The 23,225-nt window shown below is 40.9% G+C and overlaps 2 protein-coding genes and 2 non-coding genes across 7 annotated transcripts in view; 2 read left to right on the plus strand and 2 right to left on the minus strand.

Annotated features, from left to right (window-relative positions):
- The window catches only part of kcnh6a (potassium voltage-gated channel, subfamily H (eag-related), member 6a), a 31,202-nt gene extending 16,060 nt beyond the window's left edge, over positions 1-15,142 (plus strand). For 3 of the 4 annotated variants that reach the window (XM_056401464.1, XM_056401467.1, XM_056401468.1), the window contains exons 7-16: positions 2,880-3,305; positions 5,613-6,030; positions 6,736-6,935; positions 8,095-8,347; positions 9,067-9,260; positions 10,204-10,303; positions 10,415-10,702; positions 11,538-11,721; positions 12,330-12,537; positions 13,279-15,142. In XM_056401464.1, the coding sequence (XP_056257439.1) occupies positions 2,880-3,305; positions 5,613-6,030; positions 6,736-6,935; positions 8,095-8,347; positions 9,067-9,260; positions 10,204-10,303; positions 10,415-10,702; positions 11,538-11,721; positions 12,330-12,537; positions 13,279-13,560 (2,553 nt within the window). In that variant the 3' untranslated portion in view covers positions 13,561-15,142. The remainder of the gene's footprint in view (positions 1-2,879; positions 3,306-5,612; positions 6,031-6,735; positions 6,936-8,094; positions 8,348-9,066; positions 9,261-10,203; positions 10,304-10,414; positions 10,703-11,537; positions 11,722-12,329; positions 12,538-13,278) is intronic. The other variant, XM_056401465.1, reaches the window with a different exon arrangement.
- On the plus strand, positions 7,357-7,428 carry trnac-gca (transfer RNA cysteine (anticodon GCA)). The gene has a single exon. It is a non-coding gene; the product is annotated as a tRNA-Cys (tRNA).
- trnac-gca (transfer RNA cysteine (anticodon GCA)) lies at positions 11,766-11,837 on the minus strand. Its single transcript has one exon. It is a non-coding gene; the product is annotated as a tRNA-Cys (tRNA).
- Positions 15,143-16,940: 1,798 nt separating the features above from the next.
- On the minus strand, positions 16,941-21,637 carry dcaf7 (ddb1 and cul4 associated factor 7). Its single transcript, XM_056401469.1, has 7 exons — positions 21,270-21,637; positions 20,813-20,971; positions 19,960-20,071; positions 19,736-19,854; positions 19,431-19,640; positions 18,683-18,800; positions 16,941-18,199 (listed from the first exon to the last, which is right to left on the minus strand). Exons 1-7 carry the CDS (start codon positions 21,405-21,407, stop codon positions 18,027-18,029), a joined length of 1,029 nt encoding a protein of 342 aa, XP_056257444.1. The 5' UTR covers positions 21,408-21,637; the 3' UTR covers positions 16,941-18,026.
- Positions 21,638-23,225: the final 1,588 nt, after the last annotated feature.

A 23,225-nucleotide genomic window follows, 5' to 3' on the forward strand; every position in this document is an offset into this window, starting at 1 on the left:
TAGAAGCAGCTCACAGCAGCAGTTTTATGTATTTCACACTCTCTTTCATGATTTATTTGCTGTTCAGTCTTTAAGCTTCCCTTGTACTTAACCTCTCCGCTGTCTTTTGAATCTAATAAATATGAAAATGTATAAACAGTGAACTCTTCCTTTCATAATTATAAAGTCAGAGTAGCAACAGAGAGCTGTTGCGTGCAAACTAGAGGTGGCAGTTCATTATGAAACAGAGCTGTGGACAACATCAATACTTTAAAATGTTTTGGATGAGTGAACCTCGCTCATGTGTTTACATTCTCATTACTGTGTTGTCTTTCTACATCTGTTCAGCTGCGATGGTCAGTGGCTGATACGCAAAAGAGAGCCGCAGGTTGTTGTGTTAGAGGGATTCAATAAATATTGCAGGGTTTTCCACCTTCGCCCCATTTCCAAAACACTGTACGCTGTCTATTGGTCATAAAAACAGATTTGAGGAGCAAGAGCAGAGGCAAACATCCGTCTGTCGTTACAGGGCATTGCATGCTATAATGGAAAACTATACAGGCTTGGGTTATTCCCAGTGAAGATCTTACTTCCCCCTTTCTTTTTTCCTGTCTTACTTTCTTTCTTTTTTTAACCAAATATGGCCACACACATTTAGTAGCTTTTTTAAATGTAGTACTTTGTCCTTAAGAAGCCATTTACTTGCTGGCCCCTGTTTTAGCCTTAGCTGCAGTAGTGGAAAGAAACAGCATTTTTGTTCGGTGGGAGGAGGGGATCTAAATAGTCAATACCATGCTAAACTTAACTTGTGGTCCCTGTGTGAGTTTATTAGAGTGTTTGGTTGTAGAGCCACTGCAGCCACAAGTCCATCTTCTTTTGTCATGCTGACTATGACCAAGGTAATGCAAACTAAAATGCAAATGAGGGTCTAAAAACTGGAGGACTTTGAGGAGATGTAAGGACAACAATGCACTGAGAGCATTTTTTACTAGTTGTTAATGCAGATATGGATGACAGCAACGGGGCATCAGAAAAATACATCTGTTAGAGACCGATCACTGTTAAATCAGCCAGCCCAAGTCCTGACATTGTAGTTAACAAGAATTAACTGAAATCACTCCTACGTAGTGTGCAATCAATGACAGCACTTATTCTGGTCCACAATTGACCAGAACTCTGGCAGTTGGGGTCATATGGTCTAGATACAATGGGGATCACATGGTGAGGCAGAGGCAGGTAAGGCTGCTTTAAAAAGAACAGCTAGAGCTGTGACTTAGTGAAAGTGCCTGTGGAGAGAGGACAGAGCTGCACAGGGACCCTGTTAGATCTAGGTGGGAGGTTTTTCTGTAAGAAGGTGATGCAGCAGAGGAGGTGGCCGCTGCACAGCAGGCAGGTAGGGCTGCAGAGGGTTTGGAGGAGCCTTCCCTGCTGCTGTGGTCGCCACCAGGATAAGAACCAGGACATGGAGGCTCTTATTGTCGTGCCGGTCAGTGGGATCTTTGTACTCATCGCTTAATTCACAAATATCTTACTGTTTTTGCGTTGGTCTGCCTGTTAATGCAAATAGTGGTGGTGGCAATACTGGGTGGAGAGTTGCATGTTGGTTTTTTTTTTTTTTGCTTTGTTAAAGGAAGGAGCTGTTTCTGTTCTGCACTAAAACATTTGCATATTGAGAAACTAAGTGTGTGGACATGTTGGTATTAGAGGGCTGTGATATTTTATTCTGCCAAATTTGGTGAGAATTTTTTTGAGGTGGTTGTTACTTACCTTTAGGTGCAGAATGTTATGAAGGAAAGTCTGATTGGCTGTGACACGCAGTGTGTAGTGTGAAGACACAAAGCGTGAGCAGCACTAATTTATGCATACACATTTTCCCTGCTCAAATTAAGAGCTATTTTAATATCAGGATATTTTTAATCTGGATATTTCTTTGTTGCCTCACTTTAAGTGATAGAACATCTTACATTTTGGTGCCTGGTTTGATTTATCCTGGATATTTTTTCTTTTTTTATATCTGTGCATGAAAAGGGAAGCGTTCACATGCACAGCTTTACCTACAAAGTTGGCGATGTAGTCTATTATCTGCTCTGATCTAGACCAGCGCCACACGAACCTTAGGCAAGCACTGCTGGTGACAATCAGTTAACATTTCCTGTTTTCTTCAGCTTAAAATGTTTTTGCTGGAAGGCTTTTATTCTGAAGCAGCTCCAGTAAGTGAGTTTGCATACATGCTACATATCAACGTGACAACATGAACGTAACACTGTTCTTTTCTCCCAAAGAGTTGGTCAACGAAAACACTTTAATATGCACTTCTGTGAATATGCCTGTAAGTCATAGTAAGCCACTGCCATTCAGAGATGAGAAGTTAGAGTTGCTCTAATGCGCTTGGGCTGGTTTGTTTTGCGTAGGAGATTTAGAAAATACTAAATAGCAACAGCTCTCTGTTTACCAGTGACTTATAAGTGATATAAAAGTGAAAAAGTGGAGTGTAAATTACGGCACAGGTCATGAATATTAAACCTCATGAAGAATTAAACTGGCTGAAAAATTTTAACTCCTAAAAAATTAAACCTGAAGTTATATTTGGTTAATGGCATTTAAATAATAATGATAATTAGAAGTTATCGATCTACAGGCCAATTATTAAACTTTTCCCTGCTGTTTTATTCTTTCTGGATAATGGTAGTCACCTGCTCTCTCTCATCATAGCGTTTGCTTAAGTGTCAGAATTTTCCATCTCATAACAGATACATCAATGAATGGAGCCACCTGTTATCCTGTTTGAAGTATAGGCTTCATGAAGTAACTTCGAGTGAAGTAAACTTTATGGTTATGTTTCTCACTGTCCTTCCTTCATTATTGATAACATCTTCTCCATCTCTTCCCTATGTTGTCAGGTGTTGTCCCTTGGTGCTGACGTGCTGCCAGAGTACAAGCTCCAGGCCCCACGCATCCATAAATGGACCATCCTTCACTACAGCCCCTTCAAAGCGGTGTGGGACTGGGTCATCCTGCTGCTGGTCATCTACACCGCCGTCTTCACGCCATACTCGGCCGCCTTCCTTCTCAACGAGGTGGAGGACGAGCGGAGGAGAACCTGCGGCTACACCTGCAACCCGCTCAACGTGGTGGACCTGGTGGTGGACGTCATGTTCATCGTGGACATCCTCATCAACTTCAGGACCACCTACGTCAACCAAAACGACGAGGTGGTCAGCCACCCGGGACACATCGCGCAGCACTACTTCAAGGGCTGGTTCCTCATCGACATCGTGGCCGCCATCCCCTTCGACCTGCTCATATTCCGCTCTGGGTCAGAGGAGGTGAGACGGAGGATGTCAGCAGCCTCGCAATAATGATTAATTTTTACTGACAAATTTTTCCTGGCCCAGTGTTGTCTGACGAAGTGAAAAAGAGTTATTTCACAACAGGAACAAAGGTCAAAGATTGGTTGTTACATATGACAAATAACATTAGTGATGGTTCAGTTCCATTTAAGTATCACTGTAGATGATGCAGGTGAGAAAAAAAACAAACTTCAAGCAAACGAAAGGGGGGCACACAGGTCGCGGGGTCATCTTTCCATCCAGAAGAGGTTATAAACTTTTAAGACTAAGAGTATTGTTCACAAAAGGCCAGTCTGTGGGTTACTAGTGGCAGGCTTACCAAAATTAGAGCTAAAGAGTTGGCAAACATCTGTTTTATCTCAGTTGGAACAATTAACCTGGATGTGTGGAACAGATCCATTATGGTCATGTTCCTGGAAATGTGTGTTTTTTTACAAAACTGACTCAGTCCTGTGTATCGATATTAGTGCCTATAGGCAGCTGTGGTGGTAACTATATGTTTACTCAGGTGTGTTTTGGTACAGATTTAAGAAGCATCCACTTAAATACAGAAGCAACATTTTGGGCTACTTCATTTTTCATAGGAAAATATTGTACTTTTACTCCACTATATTTTTTTATTTAAATTAGTTACAATTTTCTTTGCAGATTAAGATCTTAAATAAGTTAGACACATACTGTATGATCAATATTCAACATGGAAAAATATGATTAGCTCTAGCGCTAATTTAAGAAGTTCATTCAGAAATCAAATTCAGTGAGCACTGGAAATCTTCTGCAAAGAGCAAAGATGTAATTCTGAGGATCCCAAAGCGGACACACCCCTCACCTCAGCTGCGCCTTGAGATTCTGTCTGAATATCATGAATTCTGTCATGAATATCACAAACAGGATCAGAGACAAGGGGACAACCTTGGCGGAGTCTAACATTCACTGAAAACACGTATTCAGTGAATGTACTCTCGCAAGGGTAAAGAGCCAGTCCACTGTTCAACGGCCAGGAAGGAATCCGCATTGCTCCTTCTGATTCTTAGGTTCAACAATCGGTCAGAGCCTCCTTAGAGTAAACAGGCATATCTCATCCACACCTGGGGCCTTGCCGCCAAGGAGCTTCTTGACTGCCTCAGCGAGCTCTGCCAGGGCTATGTATGAGACTTCCCCCGAGTCTTCAGACTCTGCCTCCTCCACGTAGGGCATGTGAGCCGGGTTCAGGAGTTCCTCAAAATATTCTTCCCACCGCCCAACAACATCTCCAGTCCGGGTCTGCAGTTCTCCTCCCCGACTGAACACAGCCTGGGTCAAACCCTGTTTCCCCTTCCTGAGTTGCTGAACGGTTTGCCAGAACTTCCTTGAGACAAAAACAAAAGTCCTCCTTCATAGCCTCCCCAAAATCCTCCCACACATTTATTTATATTACTTAAATTGACATAGTGAGGTTTACAATGATATATTGAGGGGGACAACCCTCTGGAAGAAGATTTCTGCCCTGTCCTTTTCCATGCTACAACATTTCAAAATGGGCGTCAGCAGAGATCATAGACTGAGAAGATGTCTCCACTCCTGTTCAGCCTTAGACTGATGTTGGTGAATCATAACGAACCAATGATAGTTTTATCTTGAAAGAACAAGGCAGTTGCATCTAGTGGGTCGAGTGTGGAAGATACACACTGCACGGACACATTAGGGTGGATCAGGTGTGTAAAATAGACATTGCCACAATGTGATTATAGCTTAATGGACATTTTCAGTATTACGAAATGAAGCAACTTGCTGGAAACCAGTAAAATACAGATTAAAGGTAAATTTGAATGCAGTGCTTGTTCTTGCATTTTCAACACTTTTCACTACAAGTCTGTCTCAGCCTGTCTCTAGCTCTGCCTGGAGACAGCACAGGTAAAAAGTTCAGAAGCCCACATTTTAAAAAAGCAACATTAGTATCCTGTATGAAATTACAACCAGACACCGGATGTATGCTAATTGTGCTACATTACTGCAAAAACTCATTTTAGATGACAGCAGTGTAAACAGGATTTAATATCAATTATTTATTAGACACACAGGATCAAAAAGAGAGTCTGCACACCTGATGAGTTGTGTTTTTGCATTATTGTCCAATAATTTGATGGGTCCTCTTTTATTTTGATTAATAAAAAACACATTTAATTGATTTCATATCTGCAGCAAAATATTCAGTTCAGGACTCAGTGATTCATAGACTGTGTCACTGGTTTGAGCATTTTTTACTGGCTGCCACTGACATGAGGTGTGCTCTCTCTCCACCAGCCTCAGACAACTACTCTGATTGGATTACTGAAGACAGCCAGGCTGCTGAGGTTGGTACGAGTGGCCAGGAAGTTGGACCGTTACTCAGAATACGGAGCTGCTGTCCTTTTCCTCCTCATGTGCACCTTCGCCCTCATCGCTCATTGGCTGGCCTGTATCTGGTACGCCATCGGCAACGTGGAGCGCACCAGCTCTGCGCGCATAGGAGCCATGAAGATCGGCTGGCTGGACAACCTGGCTGAACAGATCGGTAAACAGTACAACGACAGCGACGCAGCTTCAGGCCCCTCCATCAAGGACAAGTACGTTACAGCCCTGTACTTCACCTTCAGCAGTCTGACCAGTGTGGGCTTTGGGAACGTCTCACCCAACACCAACCCAGAGAAGATCTTCTCCATCTGTGTCATGCTCATTGGCTGTGAGTAGAGTGGGAGTGAGTCTGAAATCTGAATCCTTTTAGGGTGAGCACTCTCTAGAGCAAATACAATACCTTAAGTTTTAAAGCAGGTATAGTTATAGTGAATGTGAAAACCTCTGTCAATTCTGCTTGTGATGGAACAGCTAATGGCCAATATTTCAAATCTTCAATCTTTACATAGTTGGTGTTTTCACGCAAAAGAAAAAAGAAACATTCTCTGTTTCCCTAAACTTATCTTTTTCTACAGCTGAAAAACGTGTAAATCTGCATTAACATGGGACATTAATATGAGTGGAATATGATCATAGGTTTAATTCAGTTCAATTACAGGTGCAATCTTAAAATGAGGAATTTATTTATGAAAACATTATTAGATAGTTGGATTCATTCAAAAACAAATATGGCAGGTTTAAGAGACTTTTATGCAGCTTTGCTCAGTGACGATGATGATAACATAACCATCCATTTGCTCTTACATATTATCAGTCTAAAGCAAGTGTGTCAGATTGTGTTTGAAAGAGGATCTTGCTGTTTTTGATCGCTTGTAATATTGACCTTCCCTCAATTTTTCAATTTGTTTTAAAGGCATTCATACATACAATTTTGGAATCATCACTTCCTCCCCTCACAAGCTCATATAGTATGAACCATTTGTCCACCAGGAGAGAATTAACCTGCAGTATTTCTGTCCTCTGTCCCTTGCAGCTCTGATGTATGCCAGTATCTTCGGTAATGTGTCAGCCATTATTCAGAGACTGTACTCAGGCACTGCCCGCTACCACACCCAGATGCTGAGGGTCAAAGAGTTCATACGGTTCCACCAGATCCCCGGAGGCCTGAGACAGAGGCTGGAGGAGTACTTCCAACATGCCTGGTCCTACACCAACGGCATCGACATGAACGCTGTAAGTCACAAGGAAATTCATACACGGGTTCACAGGAGGCGTGCTCTCTAGGTTTGGGATGAGGGTGATGGCTAGACAGACTTTTTTTTTTGTTATTTTTTGTTAAATAGATGTTGAGACGGTTCAGAAAGATTAAGTCTTTGCTGTATGCTTTTATACAAAAATGTTCAATTTTCACATTTTCAGCCCCAACCTTCACCCTTTCTTATCTTTATTTGTCTTTTCCTCCTCCTCTGTCTCCTCCTTTTCTCTCATACACACGCAAGTCATGCAATTCTCACCACCCAGCTGGGAGCTGATATACAAACAGGGGAGGGAGGGGGGGAGGGAGGGAGGGAGGGACACAGGCATTACATGGAGGTAAACAATAGCCATTGCATAGTGATAACGAAAGCTTCCATTTTGAGGACTGCAAGTGTAAGGGGGTATAGCTCAGTGGTAGAGCATTTGACTGCAGATCAAGAGGTCCCCAGTTCAAATCTGGGTGCCCCCTGTCCTAAACACCATGTGGATCTTTTGTCTATATAATCGCAAACTACAACTGCTGTACTATAATGAGAAGAGCTGGTGATACATGTTTAATTTCTGCATAAAATTCTCTATTTTTTATGAAATGAACTTTCAAACAACCTGCCACTATCAGCCTGATTTTTTGGATTTATACATGCTTGTCTGAGGATAAAATGAAACATCAATGGCCTTCAGCTGGGGGGTATAGCTCAGTGGTGAGATCACTGAAGATCAAGGTGGCCTCAGTTCAACCCTGGGTGCCCTCCTTTTATTCAAACATACAAATGAGATTGTCCACCGGGGATGCTCCATTTGGAGACCCAGTTTTCAGCGATGATGTGCGTCATATCACTGCTTGGGCTTGGGCTCCAAACAGCAATGGAGCATGACGCAGCCAGAGAGCAGCATTAGCGCCTGCCAATTCAATGTGAGAATAGATAATCACTTGGAGCAGCTGTCCTGTGTGCCCCACCTGCATCAATCTTCTCCCACCCCGCAGGTTCTCTTTTATTCACCTTTCACTTCCATTTGGCATTTTCCATTTTTAGACTACTTGGTTTTAAAGCTACAGGAAAAATGGGTGCACAATGAAGGAAGAAAAGCATGGAGAATTATTTAAATTGACCTTATGCCCTCTGTTGCCCTGCAGGTTCTGAAGGGTTTCCCTGAGTGTCTGCAGGCTGACATCTGCCTCCATTTGAACCGCAGCTTGCTGCAGAACTGCAAAGCCTTTCGAGGTGCCAACAAAGGCTGCCTGCGGGCTTTAGCCATGCGATTCAAGACCACCCACGCCCCACCAGGTGACACTCTGGTCCACAGTGGGGACATTCTCACCGCCCTCTACTTCATTTCCAGAGGCTCCATAGAGATCCTCAGGGACGACGTGGTGGTGGCCATACTGGGTGAGCTACAAGCCACGATGAAGGTCTTACTTTGTCTTTTTTTCCACTGTGGATGCAAATCAATGACAGTTATTTGATGAAATTAAAATATAGTTTATAAAAAAAAAAAATCAATAATAATGACTAACACCCACTGCAAATAATCATGAAAAACTGTACAATGCAGAAAAGGAGGTAAATCTTTGCATCTGTGAATCTGAAACCACTAAAAGTTGCTATACTAACATTTAACTGACATTTTGTTATTTTTCTTTTGTAACCTTTTCTGTCTGCTCGTTCTGTCATCCTGTTGTCTCTTTCCCACAAAGCTAGAGCGACAACTCTTGTCCTTTACACACACACACACACACACATGCACGCGCACACACGCACACACACTTCTCTATGTGTTGTGTTGCCAGAGGTGTTTGGGCACAGCTCCACTTCCATTCCACAGCGGCATTGATCATCAATAGGGCCAGCACTCAGAGCCAGGCTGTATAGGTCATTTTTTTTCAGCTGTGTTTGAGAGGACCATTAATGTGCAGCGCTGGTGAGGATCTGTGTCGCTGCAGTGCTTTGTTTTTCATTTGTTTTGGATGAGATTCATCCATCAGATTGTTGTTAGTAAATTGTTTTCACTATTATTTGCAGTGGCTGACTCACTTGGCCCAACATCTATTGATTAACTTTTAGCCATCCCCCATAATTCTTTTTTCTTTTTCCTGTGGTTTCTCCAGGAAAGAATGACATCTTCGGTGAGCCCATCAGTCTGTACGGAAGACCAGGGAAGTCCAGCGCTGACGTCAGGGCTTTGACCTACTGCGACCTTCACAAGATCCTGAGAGACGACCTGCTGGAAGTGTTGGACATGTATCCCGACTTTTCGGACATGTTCTGGAACAACTTGGAGATCACCTTCATCCTGAGAGATGTGAGTGCCACCAGAGGGCGCTTTCACACATTGCATTTAAAACATCATCCTATCAGTGATAGCCTTTTTTCATAATCAGTGTTTGTTTGTCTTAAGGCCTAAGAAAACCTTTTTTAACCAGTTATCTCACATGGAAATTCTTTAGGATGTTACAAATTAAGACAATTTAAATGTACATACGGTATATTTATATGTTTAGTATTATAATATATGATATATAATATTTAGCACAGTACATATGCAGTATTTTGTATACATTCAAGATTTCTCACCAAACCTACAGTATGTATCCCTCACGCCTTACAGACACACTGAATTCATTTCCTACCTCATAAATCATTCGTAACGTCGCTTTTAAATGTCTGAAAACATATATTTTTCCCTTACTGCCTTTTTCTTCTGCTCTTAAACTATTACATAGCTGCCTACCAAATGTCTCTCGCCTTGCTGCACACACCACAAGGGATAAAAAAAATTACAATGTAAAGAATTGATTTAGATTGTCTCATCTGATTTCCATCTGTAGATTTTATGTTATACATACTTCTGCATGTTGGTGTGATCTTCTCATTTGATCCACAGCAAATACTTCTATAGAATTATGAAATTCTTTAGATTTTAGTCACCATTATACCAACTTTAAAGGATAAGTCAAGTAATAATCTATATTTTTCTTGCTGTGAACAAACGTTATTTTCAGTCCTCATGCATGTAAATACGAGGGTGAATATAGATTAATCTGCCACTGAAATAATTTCAGTGAGACTCAGTATTTTGTCCTGATGAGTGACATTTGTAGAAATTCTTATTCGTAACAGTGCGATTAGATTTATAATAATAGATTTATAATATATAATTGTATTTGTCACTCCAAGAATAGATATTTCCTTTAAGCATGAGAACTGGTGTGTATCTTTGAATTACTGACGCTGATATGTATCAGGCAGATAGAATAAACCAGCCAACCCCGAGCAGGGACTCTGAATGTGGCTACCGCCGGGCGAGGCATCGGAGAAGCTCCCTGCGGCGTCGCAACCGGCCAGGTGAGTGAGGGGCAGGGCTTAAGTCGGTAAACACATTTCCATGTGTTTCTGTTGGATGTCTAATCTCGGTATATTCTTTTTCCTGGCTGTCCTTTGACTCCGTCTGTGCAGATGGGATGGACCGTGAGGACTCTTACCCCGATCAGTCCTGTCCAATGGCAAACCACCACCGGGCCACGATGGCGGGATCCCACTGGGAAGATCTTTGCAGCAGCGCTAGTATCTGTTCACAGTCGAGTGATGAGGAGATGAAGCCCATGGGACACAGCAAAGGGGAGCTATACCCCCCCGGAGGTGACACCAGAGACTACCCCCCAGCAGTGGTCAACATCCTGCCTCACAGTGGACCCTCAGCTGGGATGGGACCACCTGTTGACCTTGGAGGACCGCCATTCTCAGGTAAAGACTTTACATACAATCCCTTCATCCGTCATGTCTGGACAGTCTCCGCTAGGCTCAATGGAGCATTAAATCTTTTCAAATCACAACTCCATCTCTGCCCTTTTCAGAGTTTGTACTTGAGATTCTTTACCTGCCAAATACGGTTTACTAGGCTGCATTTTTTCCAACACATGTGTTTAATTAAGCAAGAGAAGATTTAATAAACTCCCAAATTTTATGTAAAAATCTGAGCCACTCTTTTTGAATACAGTGATCACATGTAAATTCCATTTGATGACACAAAGGAGTGAAATTAAGAGGAAGCACTCGTGAGTTCAGTCTTCTTCTTTAATCTCTTTGAATCATTGTGAGGTTTGGGGTCTGATTTGTGACGGGTAGAGTTTTAGTTGATTCATCAAACCTTGGTGCAACAAGGTCACAGGATTTAACTTCAAGTCCTGAGTCCAAATGTAAATCAATGTTATAAATGCAAATAAAAACTAAACTGAAAATGTAACAAACCTAATCTGAAAATGAAACTAAAAGAACACAAAAGTCATTGTTTACATTTATGAGAATAGGATACAGTTTGTATTACACATATAAAAATATCCGTTCTGTCACCCTTCAAAATCCGGCCCTACTAGCAATAGTAGAACTAGAACTGAACCAAAAAAAAAAACATTTGCAAAAACTAACTAACTAAACCAAATTTAGAATAAAAATGAGAAACTATAATAATATAAAAACTAAACTAGTACTGAACTTATGTCCAGTGTATTTCATGATTTTCTTGAATCACTGAAAATAAATGTTTCAGAAATTAAATAAGGCTTGCTGTCCTTCTGCACAGCAGCAGCACCTATCAGCATGTCAGGCCTGTATGGATACTGGCCAGGCCGCAGAGCCAGCCAGTTCTCAGAGAGCCAGAGGCGGGCGTCATCAGTGAGGGCCAGTTTCCACCCATCACCGTGCGCTGAGGACCGGCCCAGCGAGCTGGAGTCCAGACTGGAGCTGCTGCAGTCCCAGTTAAACCGGTGAGTCAGTTTTATCTTTCAGTGTTAAAGACTTAAGTTAAAAGAGGGGGCACCCGGATTTGAACCGGGGACCTCTTGATCTGCAGTCAAATGCTCTACCACTGAGCTATACCCCCTTACAATTGTGTGTATTCAACATGGAATCTTTCGTTATCACTGTGCAATGGCTATTGTTTACCTCCACGTCATGCCTCTGTCGCTTCCTCCCTCCCTCCCCTGTTTGTATATCAGCTCCCAGCTGGGTGGTGAGAATTGCATGACTTGCGTGTGCATGAGAGAAAAGGAGGAGACAGAGGAGGAGGGAAAGACAAATAAAGATAAGAAAGTGTGTGTGTGGGGGGGGGGGCTGAAAATGTAGGAAGATTATCTGTAAAGTCAAATGTACTTCCTTTAACTGCCTGGCTGCTTATATGTGCGCAAGAGAGAGAGAGAGAGAGACTATAGAGAGAGCAAGAGAGAAGCCTAGTGGACATTTTTGAAAGAGCAGATGACTTTTTATAAAAACATTATGAAGCTCTCCATCCATCCTTAAAACAGAATTAAAAACAGTTTGTGTGTTTTCTCATCATGAAGATAAATTCCTGATGTCTCCCTTCACCCTTTGGCAGGCTGGAGACCCGTATGACAGCAGATATCAACGTGATCCTGCAGCTCCTCCAGAGGCAGATGGCCCCGGTGCCTCCAGCCTACAGCGCCGTGTCCCCGAGCCCTCATCCGCCTCACCCCACCACCTTGTACAGCACAGGAGCACCCACAATTCATACTGTCCCCCCAGTACAGCCAGCACAGATCGACAGCACTGCCTCACTGCTACAGGTGTTGTGTTTGAGTATACACACATACAGTTATCACAAGTATGATGCTCGGTACTCATGGCTTTTTGGGCCCCTGTGGCACTAATTCCAGTAACATCCATTTTATGATTAACATCAAAATTGTGAATGTAAATCAGTAAAAATCAAGTTGAAACAAGTTGAGGTGAAACAATTAATTGAGACAATCGAACACGAATGAGCACATATGACAACAGGCCTGTAAATCTTCAAAAATGTGTTGAAATGGTTTTGACTGTCAAGAATGAATTTCTCTGGTGGTAAAAAATGTGATAATGGATCGAGGAATAACTTAAATGTCAGAGGAGCATTTTCCTTTCACACTTTGTCAATGAATTCATCATAATCAGTGTCTTATATTTTCTGTTCTTAGAAAAAGATCACACATGACATTTAAAAGATATAGACATGGACATTAAAAGTGGGGAATTATCTTTCAAAATCTTATGACTCCTTACTGGAGGATCATAAAATTTCCTAATACATTTAAAATGATACTCTGACAACAGTGGTTCCCAACATGTGGGCCGCAAAGGTATTGCAAGTGGGCCGACAAATCATTTGCAAATCAGTAGAATGTTATAAAAAAATTTGAAGTGAAATTTAAAAATTTTTCAACATTCAACTTATTCACTTTTTTAATTTTATCATGATGTGCTTTGTCAAGTCCCTACATATGCAGTATCTAGTCCTGCCTGAACGAATCCCTCTTTTGTCCTTCCAGAGTCCAGACTCTGACTTCAAGCACAAATCCAAGGACTCGCTGTCCAGCGGGATCCACCTCACTGTGGCCTCTGATGACACCATGTCAATGTCACCAGAGGCGGACCCACCACATCTGCCCTCTGTGAACCTCACCCCTCCTCAGTTGTCAGTGGTCCAAGAGCCTCCTGGACTGTTATGTGGCAGCCAGCGCTTCCCCTCCCTCCCTGAGCACCTGGAGACCTCCACAGAAATGCAGGAGATCCAGAGGCACGTCTCCGACCCTGTCTTGCCAGGCAGCTAGAATACCAGTCACCACCACCCAAAAGCCTGGTGCTTTTGGACGGGACGGCCATATGTTACCAAGATTGTTACTTCCTTCTCCCTCCCTTTAAAATCTCCTCTGTCCCGTTCACGCCACCAAGGGTTCAGAGTGCCTCCTGTTTCTTACAGGCTCAACGGTGCCCTCACAGGCTGCTGTGGTTTTGTGCTCCAGCATCCCTTCACCCCTGAGGTCCTGTGCAATGAAGAGATCACTCCATCCAGCTGGGCGGGAAAATTGTGAAATTGTGAAACATGAGTTGAGAGCAAGCACACAGACACATACATGCGTCAAGCAGTCGACTGTGTTTCCTCGAAGAGAGGTGAAACGCCAAGGACTACTAATATGTTTCACGTGTGAAGAATTATCTGCATTCACTTTGTATAAGAATTGCACATTTAGAGTGTAGAAAAATTTTAATCATTTATTTGGGACTGAAATTATTTTCATAATATTAGAGATGTATTGGTTACATTAAGAGCCATACGTCAAGTAAATGTCATAACTATGAGTGTAAAAAGTTATAGATTCCCTGTTGTTTTGGTGTATGTTGAAAACAAATATCAAAAGGCAAACCGTAACTGTCTGGCACACTGAAGGAAGGCTGCTCAAGGTTCATGGCAGTGTTGGGAAAAAAAATGACAAGTGAAGTGTAATTTTCATCTCATATTTCATGTTCTGACATTTTGACATGAATCAACAGTGCTGGTTAAGTGTGATATTGGATCATGAGAAGGTATTTACAACGTACACAATCAAGCAGAGCAGAAAAACCTAATAGTTTCTTGTACATGAACACGTAGATCTTAGAGTTTTGTTTTGATCACGGCTGCTTTGCTTGGTTTCCCCCCTGTTTCTTTTTCTGTTCAAATGTGTCAACTGTTTCTGTGGCATGGTCACATGGTTTCATAATGTACCAGATGTGTTTATTTGAAAGTGCCAACATTAGGGGAGCTCTCCCGTTTCGTCTTGACTCACAGTGGGTAGGCTGTGACATTTAAAACTGCTGAAGGTTGTGGATTGTAACTGTCAGTCCCACACACAGACACAGAGACGACGTCTCGAGGCATCCTACGTTAACATGATTTCACAGTTCCAACCATGAGGTGAATGTAATGCCTTTTAAGCATTTACAATTATATATATATATATATATAATGTTTCTTGAAACACAAATTCCTGTTATTTATCTATTTTAGATTAAAGACACTGCAGACTTACACTGGAAGTCCAAACTGGTTTTATTTTCCAAATGTTGACTCTTACACAACATGTAATGTAACATAAAATGTAATGTCACATAAAGTGCAGAGGAAACACTGAAGGACTGATGGATGACTGAGGATGCATTCAGTGACAGACCTGCAGAGTTAGACCAGGACTGGTTGTGATGCCTGAAGCAGCAGCTGCATTTAATTCAAGTAGACAAACGAGCATTCATCACATGGTGCATTATTTACTGAAGATGTCATAGATGAGGTAAGTACTAGTCTGAGGTGCTATACTTGTGTATGTAAATTTGATGTTGATGTTGTACAGGTAAATACACTCACCAAGTACTTTATTAGGAACACCTGTGCACCTCTTTATTCATGCATTCATCCAATCAGCCAATCATGTGGCAGCAGTGCAGAGCATGGCATGCAGATACAGGTGAGAAGCTTTAGTTCATGTTCACAGAAAACATCAGAACGAGAGAAAGAATGTTATCTGAGTGAGTTTGACCGTGGCATGATTGTTGGTGCCAGATGGGCTGGTTTTTGTTTTTTTCTTAAACTGCTGATCTCCTGGGATTTTCATGCACAACAGTCTCTAGAGTTTTTACTTAGAATGGTACAAAAACAAAAAGTGGACAGTTGAAGACTGGAGAACTGTAGCCTGGTCTGATGAAGCTCAGTTTCTGCTGAGACACGCAGATGGTAGAGCCAGAGTTTGGCACCAGCAGCATGACGCCATGGACCCATCCTTCCTTGTGTCAACAGCCCAGGCTGGTGGTGGTGTAATGTAATGTAATGAAATGTTGTGGGGGATGTTTTCTTTCTTGACACACTTTGGGTCCTTAATACCAATCAATTATAGTCTGAAGGCATGTCTATCTTGAGTGTTGTTGCTGCGCATGTGCCACGATTTACTGGTTGACAATGAGTTCAGTGAACTTCACGGGTCTCCCTAGTCACCCAGCTCTGACTCCAGTACAACACCTTAAACACGTGGTCGAACAGGAGATTGGCAGCATGAACAAATCTGCAGAAATGTGATGCAATCATGTCGACATGGAGCAGAATCTGAGGAATGCTTCCAACATCTTTTGCCACGGCGACTTGAGAGTATTTTAAGAGCAAAGGGAGGAATGAGCCGGTATTTGTATTAATAGTGTCTCATAAAGTGCACAGTGAGTGTATTGTATTTTTTTACTCCATTTAATTTAACAGTTATCTGTCAAACTTCTGCTGAACACATACAATAAGACTTTTTTTTTTTTTTTTTTTAAAGTTACATTTACCAACAGGAGAACTTAAAACTGGGCCCACCTTAATTGGATATAATTCAATAATGAGTGGAGATGATACTTCCAGGATCTTTTGCTGATAGTAGGCCACTCATACACATTTACTTAAGTCAAATTTTCAATACAGGACTTGTGAACTTGTGAGGGAATATTTTACATGGTTGCAGTTTGCATTTCATTCAGCCGATCAGACACTGATGGCAGAAACCTCCCCTGCAAGGTGCCTGACTATTGGGACCAATTTAGGGCTCTGAAGATGCAGTTATCAGTGTAGACAGAATAGAGAAGAAGGGTCAGTCCTTTAAATGAGCAGAGGTGGTACATTTACTCAAGTACTGTCCTTAAGTACAATTTTGAGGTACTTGTACTTTACATGAGTGTTTCCACTTTGTGCTACTTTCTACTTTTACTTCACTAAAATCCAGAGGAAAATTGAGATACACATTAAAATTCTATAAACAATTTTTTTTTTTTTTTAGCTTGTGACTCCATACAAAAAAAGAAGTGTATTGTCACTAAACTTCTTAGATGACTCATTCAATTAACTGTTTGAAGCCAAAGAACATTATATTATTATTTAAAAAAAAAAAAAAAAAAAGATCATAGAATATTCCAAAAAATGAATTCAAATTTGTGTTGCAGAACTGTTTTCTTTTTTCCCCTCCCATGAATCATCTCACAGCTCAGTGGTGAAGCATTTGACTGCAGATCAAGAGATCTCATGTATAAATCCATGTGTCCTGTTTTTATATTTATCCTTTGGTCACATAAAGGTGAGAATACTGTTAACTCCCAACATTAGAGGAACTTTAACCCACTTGTATCTTCACAAAATCAAGCAATAACAAGTGTGTTCCTAAGACATGGAGGAATACAATTTATTAGAGCAAATTCAATAATAAACTTTATGAAAAAAGCTACAACATGAACACTTGGCTTACCAACATTGTAGGTTGATATATTTATATGTATGTACATTTTGCCTTGTAATGGCATGCTACAAGGACATGACCCTTTAATTATTGAAAACAGGTAAAAGAGAGGCAGACACAGACACAGTCAGAAAGTTGTTTCACTCTCTTCTCATTTCACAACTCACTCTAACACAAAGAAAAAAACTCAGCTTTCCAAGCACAATCTTCTACAAATAAAAAGAAGAGAATAATTAGGGAGCTAAAAGGCTGAACAACATTGCTCTGGTAGGTTCTCAGTGTTGCTGTACAAGGCTGCCTCACAGCATCAACAGCCAAACTTAAACACGCTACATGATGACAGACAGCACAGCAGTGACAATATGAAGCCCTCTCAGGTTATTTTACAATTTTTAAAAGTTGCACAGGTCACATTTTGAGCCTGAATACAATTATTTGGAGAGGACACTGGACACACACCCATTTAAAAATTCAAATTGCCACAGGAGTAAACAAGACTGTAATATACTGATATTTCAATCAGCAATAATATGGTACGAGTCCACAAGAAGGCTACGACAAATTCTGACATATCAGAGAGGTCATCGTCTGCCACCTAAAGCAGTTTGTATCAACCTTTACAAATCCAACAGATGAAACACCTAAACCCTTCATGATAATCTCACATCTGGCTGAAATCACACCAAGTATAAAAATCTGATTTTCAAAGACAACAGCTCAGAGTTCGAAGCTTCCTATAGCTGCTGTGCAGATGATGAACACTACCTTGTGAGCAAAATAAATAAGAGCTGAAACACGTTTAATAGAAGAAGAATGGAGTAAAGACATGGAAGAAAATGTAAACCAGGTTATTGTGGAGTAGGTGTGTGTGATACTCCAAACACGTTCAGACAGTTCACTCGTGACCTCATCCTCGTCTTGAAAGCAGTGGGATGAGGGGGAAAAAAATTAAGTCCAAATCTGAAACAACAACACTCCTTCTCCTCTTCATCCAAGTGTCCATAGCTTTAGACACGCAGGATCTCCAGGCAGTTATTGTAGCAGATGGCGATCCAGTCCGGCTGTGTGGACGCCCACTGCACATTGTTAATCTCCCCTTCAGCGGTGTAGGCCAGGATGGGATCTTCAATGGCCCGTGGCATCTGCTGGATGTCCCATATCAGGGCCTGGTGGTCGTCAGCTGAGGGGAAAAAGACATTATGAGACCGTTTTGAGAAATATTTGAGACTGGAGGAGCAGGTAACGTGGGAAATTCAGTTCATCAGACATGGAAATGCCTGTCTTTACTTCAGACCTCTGGGGAAAAAAACATCAGCTTTCTCGATAATTTGAATGAGGCCGATCTGCTGACACAGAGAAGGTGTCACACGGACGGCTGCAGCAGAAAATGTAGGCTTGTCTGACAAATAGTTTGACTCAACTTTAGCCACACTGTCATTTTATTATCACATAGATCTGGCAATAATCATTGGAAAAGGTGTTAGATTCGTGCTGCATTGGCCAATGAAATACATACAATCAACATTCCAGGTTGATGGACTCATTCATCTGATGGTCCACCTGGACTTCCTGGATTGTATTTTACATCTCATCAGTCCAGCACCTAAAGCAACATGCCCCCAACCAATGCAGCCTCTTGCTGTCGGTCTGAACATCTCCTTACCTGCAGTGCAGATGTGACATGAGGAGTGGGGGGCCCAGGCGATGCCATTAACACAGGCGCGATGGTTGTTCAGCCGAGCCACTGGTGTGCAAGGTACACGTACATCCAGGATGACGACCTGTTACAGAGATATTAATGATAGATTGAAACAGAAAGTTATTACATCATCTTCCTCTAGTGAACAGATTTTGCCCAGCTTTCATGGACTTGTAAATGTTCAAATTTCCATTTTTTGAGTGCTGAGGACAATGTTTACATGTGTTAATTAAAACAGATTTAATTGGTCATCAAGATTAATACCAGTGAGAATATTTTGTCAAGAGTCAAGAATTAACTTTCACTCCCAACTTCTAACCCAGCATGAACAAGAAGGGCTAAAAATAAAAGAAAAGAAAATTTAAACATCTCCAATTCCTTGAAAATTGGGAAACTCAATTTGCTGAGGAAGAATGTGTGATTAGATCAAAAGCTGCGGAGCACCTACTTGAGGTGAGATTGTTTTGTAGATTAATGTTGGAAATTAACAAAAACAGAAGAAACATTCAATTCTCATTATTTACAACGAATAATAAAGTGTCCATGAAATTCACATGGTACTGTAAAGGGTTTTCAGTAATACATGTCAACTCAAACCACTTCATGGATACATAGAGTTGAAACCTGCCATTGGCTTTCCAGTCTCAATCTTAATACAAAAAGCTGCAGAGAGAAAAGGCTACTGGCTGGAAGTAATCCACAGTACACTGACCTCCATGCCGTCCATGGCCATTGTGGCCAGGTAATTAGGGTCCTGCTTGTTCCAGCAGAGGCGGAGCAGCGGGTGGTGCTGCGGGTCTTCATAGATTATTGTGCTGTGTTCCAGGTGCCGGAGGTCAAACATGCGGACGGACCCATCAGCTCCCACAGAGGCAAACATATCTCTACCACCTCCTGCACGGCTGAATGCAATGTCATACACCTGTAAAGACACATTAATACATTAAATTAAATATTCTCTTAGACTGTGCGCACAACTATAGAGGGCGTGATTCTGCAGAGCAGACGCAAAGAGACCTCTTTGTCATGAGCGATCAGCTGGGTCTTCACATGTCCAGAGACCAGGTTCACTCGTCCTAGCACCTGACCGGTCTCCAGCCCCCAGATAGTGCAGGTTGTGTCAATGCTGGAAGTTCCTGCAAAAAGAACCAACACCATAGAAACTCAAACTTCACACATGAAGGAACAACTAAGTCCAATTTATAGCTTTCTTATTATGGGCCATATTGTGTATTTCCTACCCAGCAGATTGGGATCAACTTCATTCCAGTCAAAGGAGGTGAGGGGCGCACAGAAGTCTGAGTTCTTGTTGTTGTTCAGCAAACATTCAAGACGTGTTTCTGTGTCACTGACCTGCAAGACAAATGCAAAGGAATTTGGCAGTGAGCAGACTTCCATACTCAAGCCAATGTGACCATGTCACTGCTGCCAGCTGGCAAGGCTGAAGCAGTAAACAAATTAAACTTATACCCAAACCACTGACTACTTCATGTTTAGACAACTACTGAGTATGGCAGATAATTGACAGATTTTTTTGTCTCTTGAAACTGTAGCTCACAGGGACACAAAAGAAAGAATTTGGAATATTTTATTCATCTATTTTTAGCTGTTGCCAAAAAAAATCCCATGAGAAGCCCAAAGCCAACACAGTCTTAGTCTCTCTCCATATTTTGTGAGTTTCCTACCCTGTGAGTCTGAAGACATCAATCTATAACAATGTGTCACATATATAGGGTTCAGTTTTTTCAAGGTTCAGGAAATTCCTGAAACAGCTGGGCACTATAGTTGTTAGCAACTTTTACTTACTTTGAAAAAAGGTTACACAATGCATTTAGTGGGGAAAATTTTCAGCAGCTGGATGGTGTATGGGAGAATAAATCAAAATTAATTACAGTGCCCATATTCAAGGTAATGAAGGAGTGTGTGCAATGTTGTGCTTTAAATAGGTTTTGAAAAAATTGGAGGTCTGTTGCACACAGGCAGCTTTAGCTATACAGACAATACTGTTTAGTAGGGTCAGAATCGGTGCGTGTTGGGGCCAGTCTTTGTGTGGATTGATGAACATAAGTGAACACATATGAGCAGATATCCTACCCTCCAAATGCGCAGGTAGTCTCCACTGGTGGCCAGCAGGTCCGGGTAAACCCCCTTGGTGTCAGGGATCCACATGATCTTGGTGGTGGGGTAAGGGTGATCAAATGTGTTCCTGCAGACAAACTCTGAGCTCTCCTCCTCCAGACCCACCAGCTGAACCTGTGCAGCATCAAACACATTACCTGTTATTTCCACACTGCCCAACTCACAGTTTACAGTGCAACATGGACTGGAAACATCATTAGCTATATATGGTGTTATTACGTGATTTGTAATAACATACAAAGCATGCCTGCTGTATATTTGCACAGAAATACTTTTGTACTTTAGCGTTATTGGGGAATGAAAACAAAACTGTGATTTGATGCTGCGCATGACGACTAGCATTAGCATTAGCTCGCTAACGTTACCATATTTAGCCTTGGCTAATAAATAGCCACAGCCACACACCACCCACCTTGTTGTTGTATTCCTCCACAAAGCTCCCAAGTGCCAGCCGAAAGCGTTTGTCTGGACGGACGCTCCAGTTCATCGCATAAACCGTCCATGGCGCCTCGTATTTGTAGATTTCTTTTCTTTTGCCGTGAAGCGACATCCTCCCGAGCGGCAGCTAGCACGCTAGCGTTGGCTAACTACGAAATAAGTAGACTTAAAAGCAAACTATTACCAGTTCCTTTAACTTACGAGGACAAATGTCAGCATGGGTGGTGATGAAGCTCATTTAATTAAGCAAATCTTGTTTAAGAGCAAGATTTCTCACCACTTTACTTAACAAAGAGTAGCATTACTCCGTTACGACCTAACGAACTGTCAAGGTAAACAGAATTCAAGAGACTTCCGGTTATTTTTAAAAAAAAATAAAATAAAAATTTCCTAAAAGTACGTTCCTATTTTAAAATGAATGTAGTCTAAACAAATCGATAATAATAATAATAATAATAATAAAAATAATGAAAAATAATAATAAAAAAAATAATAATAATAAAGAAATATGTGTCTATAACATTCATAAATCCAGATTAATTAATAATCTGGATTTATGAATGTTGATTTATGAATGTTGAAGTTCAGACGTTTCTAATAATTCTGTCCATAAAACAAGAACACAATCAAATTTCCAGATGACTACTGCCCGAAATGTGTAGGTGATAATAACCTTTTTTTAATAATAGGACTAAAAACACAACTCATAGGATACGTTTATCCAGTGCCCATCTTTGAAGCTATAGAGTTTATGTTTTATTTTTAAAGTGAATTGTCACCTATTGTGAAAGCAGTGAAACTTTCACAACCAACAATCTCGTTCTTGTTGCAAACCAGGACACCACATGAATAGTCGCCTTATAGGCGCAATGATATCAACACAATTACCTACTGTAAAACATGTTATTAAGTGTTATCAAATCTGGTTTAACACTAGGTGTTATGAGTACATTATCATGTGTGTTTTTGCCCTCCAGTGGTCAGTGCGAAACTCATCTTTTGTGTAGTTTGCGTTTTATTTTGAATACTTGAACCGGAAAAATACTATGCCATCATGTCTAACTTGACCAACAGTTATAGTTACTCACTGTGACCACTAGAGGGAAGAAATCATCAGGTTTATACAATAAACCCACCTTTTTACAGAGAGTTGGAAACTCTCTACAGAACTTTTTCTCTATTATTTTATATCTGTTTAGTTTTAATGACGCAGAACCCTATTTCTACGATTGTAAGGTTATAATCAATATCAAATAATGACAGAAACAAATCGATGCAAAATAAGGACTGTTAACTAAACAACCCCCTCGTTACGTAATACCATTTCTGAACATTCATTTATTAATCTTTACTTCGTTACAAATCAGTCATGCATTAGAGAAATCATTTAATCTTGTAAATCCTCTGACTCTTATTTTTTGTAATTTGAAATGTTAATTGAACCTTTTGACTGAGTTTGTGAGTGAACTATTTATAATATAAGCATGGGCATGTACTGTAGGTATAGGTTTGAATAATAATGCAAACGTACATAGTGACATATTAAAGTATATGCGAGCAAAATGTGTAATATAAACACACTATACAGTGAAACTGAAGAAAATATCGTTTTTTATAATATTTTATAATATTTTTTATATTGTAACGTAATATAAAAGTGAAACCTTAACTATTATTTTTTTCGTTGTAATACCCACCATCATGTCATTGTGTCATTTTTTTATTATGTGCTATTATTACTTTACTTGTCCTCTTATTTTAAGTTGAATATTATACATTTTCCTCTGTATTTGTGGCTCTCATATACTCCGTTTTTAAGTAGCGTCATATTTTAAGATGTCTGTTTGAACTTTGGTATACATTAAGTTTATTAAAATGTTTTTAAAAAGAATTATTTAAGACGCCAAATGGTTTACACATTTCAACGCTA

Source organism: Seriola aureovittata, chromosome 17 (assembly GCF_021018895.1).
Source record: "Seriola aureovittata isolate HTS-2021-v1 ecotype China chromosome 17, ASM2101889v1, whole genome shotgun sequence".
Classification (NCBI taxonomy): Eukaryota; Metazoa; Chordata; class Actinopteri; order Carangiformes; family Carangidae; genus Seriola; species Seriola aureovittata.